Here is an 8,691-nt window from a genome sequence, read left to right as displayed (position 1 = left end):
TTCACTTTCATATCACCATTTGAAAAGTATTCAAGCGAATACATACAACTAACGAATGTATATTGCAAATCATGATAAAATGTTGGCCAACAAAAAATTTCAAATCACAATAATGTTTTAAAAATAATGTTTGACGATAAATAAACATTCACCCTACTCCAGTTATGTATCATCACTTGAAAATACTGGATATGCATTTAAATGGAATAAGTTGTTATCAAAACATATACAACTAATATTCGTGGACACTTTATTGTTCGTTGACACAAATAGAATTTGAAGGATTACGTGTTTTGGATTCATCAAGTGAGGATATGCAGTAGGAGTAGGATGAATGTTTACTTATCGATCAAATTTTTTTGGACATTATTATAATTTAAATATTTTTGTTGGACAACATATTATTGTGATTTGAGATATACATTTCTTCGAAAATTTGATACGGGTAAGTTGACAAAATTTACTATAAGTATAAAATGCCACATAATATAAAATTGACAAATTATATGTCAAACTTAAAATGACAAATTATGCGTCAAAAAACATATAAGATACCACATACTACCGAATTAAATGGTTTAATTGAAAGTATTGGTTCCTTGTGTGTACTTCAAAAGGAAAAAAAAAATTTCTTCAATCCAAAAAGGGATTGCGGCACAGGTTGTTCGTTTACCCGTTACGTCTATTTAAAATTTTCTTTTGAATTCTTCAAAATGGTTTTCCTTTTATAAAAATAATTGAACTATTTTTTTAAGTAAGTGAATACGTTTTTTTTTTTTTTAAGAATAACTAACATGTTATACAATTTTTCTATATGTTCCCTATTAAATGAAATCTTATAATCCATCTCTCCGATATTAATTGAAGGGCAAAAAGTCCAAAATTTTATTTTTTAAATGGAAGGATAAAATTATCAAGTAGATATATCAAGACGGATGTAAACAAGGTCGATCTAGGTCGATATCTTTATCGAAACCAAAATTCATTTGGGGTAACTTTTTTCCCTTATTTAACACCTACTAATAATAACAACCTATATATGTCCAAGTTTAAATTTTTTAAAAGAATCTTACCATTTTATTATTGTTTTTGTTTTTCTTACATACATCCCATGTGAGACCCGGTGAATACCGCCCATAGAAATTGTCACATGAGTTTTGCTCGAATATGCTATCATAAACGTCATGACATAGCCAAACTATGATCCCAAAAAAGAAGTCAAAAAGCTAAGAGTTTTAGTGCACAAAAGCCTCCAAATAAGGACTATTTTTAGACAACAGCTAGAGAATTGTGACCCTTTTTTCAACGTTTCAAACAGATAATCTTCATCATATATATCCTATGATTGAAAATTTTTTATATATAGTCATGCAAGTTAATTCCTAGCTCCTTCATCTTTACATCAGAGGACTGTGTTTAAACTTTAGTGACAATGGACAGACACATATGGTGGTTCACGGCGGTAGTGGTGGTAGCATGTTGGTGGAAAGGTGTCATGGGAGCAGCGCAGGCTCCAGCGATATGGATTATGGGAGATTCATTGGTGGATAATGGGAATAACAACTTCTTGAGGAGCATGGCAAAAGCTAATTATTATCCTTATGGTATTGATTACTATCGTGGTCCTTCTGGTAGATTTTGTAATGCAAGAACGTTTAGCGACATTCTTGGTACGCAATTAACTCTTTCACATTCATAAATTAATAAATTTATTTGTCAGTTGTATATTTATAAGTTAACCGTGGGAGGATTAATGATTTTTAATTTGTTTATAGGAGATTGGTTGGGAATACCCGCTCCACCTCCATTTTTAGACCCCACAACGGCCGGAAATAGGATCCTGGGGGGTGTTAATTATGCTTCTGCTGCTGGTGGCATCCTAGATGAAAGTGGCTCACACTATGTAACTTTCTACCTTTCTGACTTTGGAAGTTAAACCAACCCCATGTTTAACGTTACAAATTTATGAAAAATTAAATGAACAACTAATTAAGAACTCCATGAAATAGAAACATAGTGGAGCGCCATGATTATTTTGGAGTGCATAAAGCAACAAATTGAACTTAAAAAGTCTAAAAGTATTTCGTTTGAAGGATATAACTAGATGTGGCATTAATTGACTATTTCTTGCATGCTTTTATTGCAGGGAGACCGTTACACCTTGAGCCAGCAAGTTGTCAACTTTGAGACGACATTAGGCCAATTAAGGAGCATGATGAGCCCAGGGAACCTCACTCAGTTACTCTCAAATTCTATAGTAGTCATGGTATTTGGCAGCAACGACTACATTAACAATTACCTCATGCCAAACATTTATGCTTCACGTCGCACTTACACTCCGGAAGCATTTGCCAACATCCTTCTCAACCGTTATGCACTCCAAATTCATGTATAATATATATGTCTTTTAATTTTTTCTTTCTCTACTATATTTTAATATTTATGAGTGTTTTTTTTTATATATATAGGCACTATACAGTTTAGGACTACGAAAATTCTTTATACCAGGGATTGGACCACTTGGGTGCATTCCAAATCAGTTAGCCACTGGTCAAGCACCTGCTGGGAGATGCGTGGATTCGGTGAACCAGATGCTCGGACCCTTTAATGAGGGACTCAAAAAACTAATTGATCGGTTTAATGACGGCTCGCACCCTGGAGCCATATTTGTCTATGGAAACACATATGGTGTTTTCGGTGACATCTTGAATAATCCTGCAAGATACGGTAATCAAAAAATGGATAACATAACTTAATTTTAACCTCATCGTGAGAAGTTGTTCTAGTGGTGAATGATTGGGATTATGACTTTGCACTTGAAATATTTTTGTATATCACAGGGTTTACAGTGAGAGATACAGCATGTTGTGGGGTAGGTAGGAACCAAGGACAAATTACATGCCTCCCATTACAAACACCATGCTTCAACCGTGATCAATACGTGTTTTGGGATGCTTTCCATCCAACTCAAGCTGCGAATGCTGTTCTTGCTCAGAGAGCATACTCTGGATCCTCCACCGACTGTTATCCTATCAACGTTCAACAATTGGCACAATTTAGGTTGTGATTGTGTTTTTACAAATGGTTTTGTGAATCAGGCCAAGATCATGTCTCTTTCGAGAAAAATGTTATGTTGGTTATGTACTTATGAAACATTAAAATAAAAATATTACTATAAATATCTAGCAAGGATATGTTATTGTAAAATGGATCGATTTTACTTTGAACCTTGGATCTCATACCATTTTATATAGAGATACTCATTAAAATCACCATACAAAGGGTGAGATCCGCTATTACGAAATAACCAAATTTAAATTACCAATTCTTGAGCTCATATGAAAATTGATTACCTTAATCATTGATTTCTCCTTGCTACTCACGAAAAGGAAATAGATGTTTTCTTAGGTCATGTAAAGATTGAATCTTTTTTTATTGAAGCATGAGGTGGATACAATTAATCCAAACAAGGTATGAATAAACTGGTGGACAAGAATTTTAGGAATTTATTTTCTATATAATTGTATTATGACAAACAAAGAAGAAAATTCCAAGGGAATCATGAACACACAATTAGCCCATGGGAGAGATGAATATAGAAAAACTTTAACACTCTTCTAGCTCTAGCAAAACACTAGTCAACAATGAAAATGTTCTAAGATAAGTTTAATGTGTAGTATCACATATTGTTTCTATTCTAAAGATTTAGAAATGTATGAGGACGGAAGGTTACATGTCAAATAAGAGAAATCAAATCAGTTGTGTCATAGCTCAAGGATTTACATGGTACAAGAATAAAGGACATAATCGTAGAATGTACAACAAAGACACATTCCAACTGCCATAAGAAAACCTTGAAATCTTCTGGAAAGATTAGCTTTGATGATAAAAGGGATACAAATGGAATGTATACGCGTGAGTTTGTTGATGAAGAGTAGTTATAAGTATCTTCAAGGATGGTCTGGTTATTCTTGAAAACAAATAGTGATCATGTTTTGAGACTTACATAAAATATATTTCTTTGGAGACATAATCTAACTAATATATTGTGCTTTTATGCTAACAGATTGTGTGCACTTATAATTTTATCAAATGATAAACAGTTAGTTTTTTGGAAATGGAGAATGAATATAATTAAGTAAATACTATCTGCCGAGCAAGGAACTAAGCATGAGCCAACAAAGTACAAAAGTAGGTTAAAGGCAGTTTAGAGGGGAAAAATTCCATACCCCTAATTATAAGATAATATTTATCATATATGTTTACACAAAACAAAAGATAAAGACATAGAATCAGCAACTTGCTTCTCGGGGGATGAAGAAACATTGTTGAATGGCATTTCTCACCTTCCATTAGATCCATAAGAGAATATAAGCAATTGTTATAAATAATTTCCTTTTCCTTGGGCAATTTCCCCATGATGCCATGAAATCTAAGAAATTGACCACACTAGTCGGGTATGTTTGTTGTATGCCATACCAATTGAAATTTTATTCTCTCGCTTTAGTCGCCACTTCACATTAAACTAACGCATGATCCACATTTTCGTCCTTTTTACCTCAATGTACGCACATAACACAGGATAAAGATAAGATGTTTACACCTCTTTTTTTCAAAGTAACAACTGAAATTATGTCTTGCTAGCCATGGGTGTGTAAGAGGAACCATTTTTAACGAAGCTACATAGTTTCTGCAAAAAAAAAATGGTCAGTTTAGCATCAAGGTTTCGGCGCATGACATCAACTGAATAAGCACCATTAGGGGCAAGATTGCATCTAAGATCATCAAGAGATTGTTTTAAGATAGATCACACATGATGGTTGCGATATGGGAAAATTTAGTTTTGAAATCATGTCCAATAATAATAGGTTGTTTCTAGCCCCAGGAGCATCCATCCTGTCAGACATGATTCAAGAGTTTGCAATGTTTTCAAGACTCTAAGGAGTATATAAAAGGGAACCGAGGTTGTAGTTTAGAGTTACCGAACCAAGTGTCTTTTCAAAAGAGTGTCTTATCATTGGTACCTATAATACGTGGAAATACATCATGAAAGTTAATGTGCATTGAGTCGAGATGCCTTGCAGCTTTTGCAATGTTGCACAAATCACCAATCACAAATTAATTTTCTATATGTGCCACTCATTTTTTATCCAATTTGTGAAAATATCACAATTTTGAAAAGAGAGAAATAGTAAGTAAGGAGACTACCAAGTACCGTTTTAGTAGTCTCATTGTATTCTCTTATTTGAGTGACCCTATGCCTAAACCACCATCACATGTAGGTGCAAGCACCTTTAGCCAAGATACCCAATTAATTTTTGATACATTCTCGAATCCACCCCATAAAAAACGTCTTCTACTTTTTTCAAGAAAATCGATGATACAAGTTAGGGCTTTGAAAAGAGAGAAATAGTAAGGATACTACCAAGTACCGTTTTGATGAGGGTTGGATGCCCACCAAAAGATAAGGTTTTCGATTTTCATAACGACAACTTTCTTTGCAATATACTAAGAATGGGTTTCCAATTTTTTAAGTGAAATGTTTTTGAATCAACCAGAACCCCTATGTAATTGAAAGGAAAAGAACTTCTGACATAACCAAGTAAAAATACCCAATTATTATTTTTTACAGCGGAAGTAATGTTGGCTTTTTAAGGGTCTTTTGGCCACAAAGTATCCATGTTCAAAACATGTATGTTTAGGAAACCTAATAAAACAAAGAAAACATACTTTTGTGGTCTTTAATTTCTTAGTCTTTACCAGTTGATCAGACTTTGGAGGATCCAACGGAGAATCCCTCTTTCATGATCACACATAAGAAACAAATAGCAATGTTGGAAATCACCCAAGCTAGAACCTGAATGAGAATCAAACAGATTTGAAACTCAAAGCCTGCTACGTGGTGCAAGGAACCTTTTACCTTTTAGGCCTCTCTATTTATAGGGGAGGATTCAAACCCTAAAAGATAATTATTCTATCTCTAAATAATTATGATATGTTTGATAATGATCTGATATTCAAATCATTTATCTAGAACATTCCAGATTTTCCATGTTTCATTTAATTAATTAAACAATTAATTAATTAACAAGCTAAAACCCTATAATTAATCTTACTCCAGTTTTACTTATTTTGTTCTTACGTGTAACCCAAAAGGACACTACTATTGATAGCAATATTACCAACTTGTTGTGGCTATGGGTACCATCTTCCAACAGCTCCTACTTGCACAAGACACGATGAATAATCCAGTCCAATACTTACTAACAATAGATAACAATTGTGTACTTATCATAACTTTGAAATCCACACCCCTTAGACTAGTGATTTTAAATTTCTTTGGTCTTCATAATATCTATATTAACTTGAGTCATGATAATGATTCAATAGCAGTGTTCAAGATTATGTTTCTCGATAGAGATTTGGGATGACCTTATTAGACTAGTTGTTGATCTGACCAACTCAGTGTTAACTCAGCCAATCATTCAACTGTCAACACCAAATCATCTAGGGCCCAAATATATCGACTTCTCCCATTATCGGCAAAAAGATCAAATAAATTTTGACTACATAGGCTTGAACTATTCCTCATGTAATGTCTAACCAAATCCTGTTGTTTAGTGCCCGTTTTACTTTCACTAAATGATTTAAAAAGCTTATTTTTACCCCTAACTTTAAACATTTTACATGGTTTTTGAGCTTAAAAAGGCGAATTTTCATGAAATTTCATGATGGATTTCAAATCTTCTGGTTGATGTTTCTTTGTCTCATTCAGTTAGTATTGAACTACTTTTGTGGGTCCCTCATTGCCGGTTCGAAAGGTTGGTGGGAGTTGGGCTTCCTTTTATGAAGTCCAAATCTCTTAAACGAATTCATGGCTCATTAACTTATTTTTACAAGTTCGTATAAGTTTCTTAGGTCCCCACTTCTTATTCGACGAATACTGGTGGGAGTTGGTTTCATCTCATGAAATCCAAATATAGCTTTTTACAAGCTATTTGATAGGAATAGACGGTCTGCATCACCACTTGTCATCACAAGCACAACCCGAGTCTCTCGGCTCCGCTTATTCAATGGGTTGGTAGGAGTTAGTACTCGTTTTATGAAAATCAAAATATAAAATGTTGGGCTTTGTAATTGAATTGACAGTTTTATTTCACTTGTTATTGCAAGTGCAACCTATGCTTCATGGGTTCCATACTGCCTATTCCACGGGTTTTGGTAGAAGTTAGTCTTCTTTTCATGAAGTCCAAATTCTTTTTATAATGAATTGGCAAAATTTATTTCACTTGTTATAGCAAGTGTGACATTGGTGGTTCCTTCATCTCTTATACGACAAGATGATAGAGAGTTGGATTTCTTTTATAACTAAAAAAAATTCTTAAGGAATTGACGATTATGATACTTGCACACGTGCAAGTTTTATTATTGATATTTTTCATTTTCGAGATGTTTGGGTTTGGTTGAAATGCGATCAAGAGATTAAAACATTTTACAACCATTTCAATTTCATTAAAGAATTTGTTATTTGAAGCTCAAATTGCAAGACTTAAGAAGCCCAACAAAATGTACGTCCATTTTACAAATTTAAGTCCAAACTATTTAAAAGTCCATGTAATCTACTCTTTCATGCTTGGAGAATCACAAGTAACCAGTGTTTTGAAAACCGGACCGGACCGGCCGGTTGAACCGGTTCAACCGGGAACCGGCAAGGATACCGATTTTTTATCCCTAAAAAACCGCTTGTAAACCAACCCGTAAAAAACCGCCGGTTCAGATAAAAACCGGGTCTGGTTCAACCGGCTATAAAACCGGTTTATTGAAAAAAATTATTATCTTACATCCAACCCAAAGGAGCAAGCCAGCCCAAAAGGAGCCAGCCGATTTGTTCCACTAAGTTGTGATATGCTTCCCTTTATTTACTATTTTTTCCTTGTATTTCTTTCTCACCTACCAATATGGGATTGGTCAAATTTAACTTTTCTATATTCCTTTGCACTATACTACTTTATCTCTAATCTCCTTTGCAATTTACACAGCACACATTAAATATATACTATGTTTACTTAGTTAGATTTTTTTTACACAACTACTTAATCCCTTACTCTAATAAATAGGTAGAAATTGTCCACGTGGCAGTCAAATAGCCACCCCCATTCGATTTTCCCACTCTTTTTCATAATGTTAATTTCCGATATTGCCCTTCAAGTAACCAGTCGATGCCTAAAAATCTGGACGTGAAATTGACTTCTTTCTGCAACATTAAAAAAATGGAAAGTAAATAATCAATATTTAATTTCAAAATATAAACGTATCTTTTGGATATATGATGCTTATCAATTCCTAAAAAACCGTAATTTACCTAATCGATTAATCTTAAATACATGCTCACGGTTATTTTCATTCACAGAGATTCCAAAATTCAGAGGAGAAGAAAATTTTCTTGAATATCTTCAAGTCGCCTACTATTTTTGCTTTAAGGTATGCTTTTAAAATTGATGTGTTGTTATTATTATTCATTGTTTTTTTCTTTAAGTCGACTTCTATCTTCTTCTTTCTCAATCGATTTGTCATTGTTATCAACCCGTTCGTTTATCTGTCACGTTGTGTGTGTATGATCTATGTATCTGCTTCATGTACCTGCTTCATTATTATCGATATATACTTTTATATCTGCTTCATTACTATTAA

The 8,691-nt window shown here is 33.7% G+C and overlaps 1 protein-coding gene across 1 annotated transcript; it reads left to right on the top strand.

Moving 5' to 3' along the window:
- The first annotated feature begins 1,380 nt into the window (after positions 1 to 1,380).
- On the top strand, positions 1,381 to 3,207 carry LOC111911695 (GDSL esterase/lipase At1g71250). Its single transcript, XM_023907450.3, has 5 exons — positions 1,381 to 1,670; positions 1,776 to 1,903; positions 2,147 to 2,389; positions 2,469 to 2,727; positions 2,841 to 3,207. Exons 1-5 carry the CDS (start codon positions 1,433 to 1,435, stop codon positions 3,065 to 3,067), a joined length of 1,095 nt encoding a protein of 364 aa, XP_023763218.1. The 5' UTR covers positions 1,381 to 1,432; the 3' UTR covers positions 3,068 to 3,207.
- The last annotated feature ends 5,484 nt before the right edge of the window (positions 3,208 to 8,691 follow it).

Source organism: Lactuca sativa, chromosome 4 (assembly GCF_002870075.4).
Source record: "Lactuca sativa cultivar Salinas chromosome 4, Lsat_Salinas_v11, whole genome shotgun sequence".
NCBI classification, from domain to species: Eukaryota; Viridiplantae; Streptophyta; class Magnoliopsida; order Asterales; family Asteraceae; genus Lactuca; species Lactuca sativa.
Note: the sequence above shows the minus strand (reverse complement) of the source record. Positions and strands in the feature narration are given on the sequence as shown.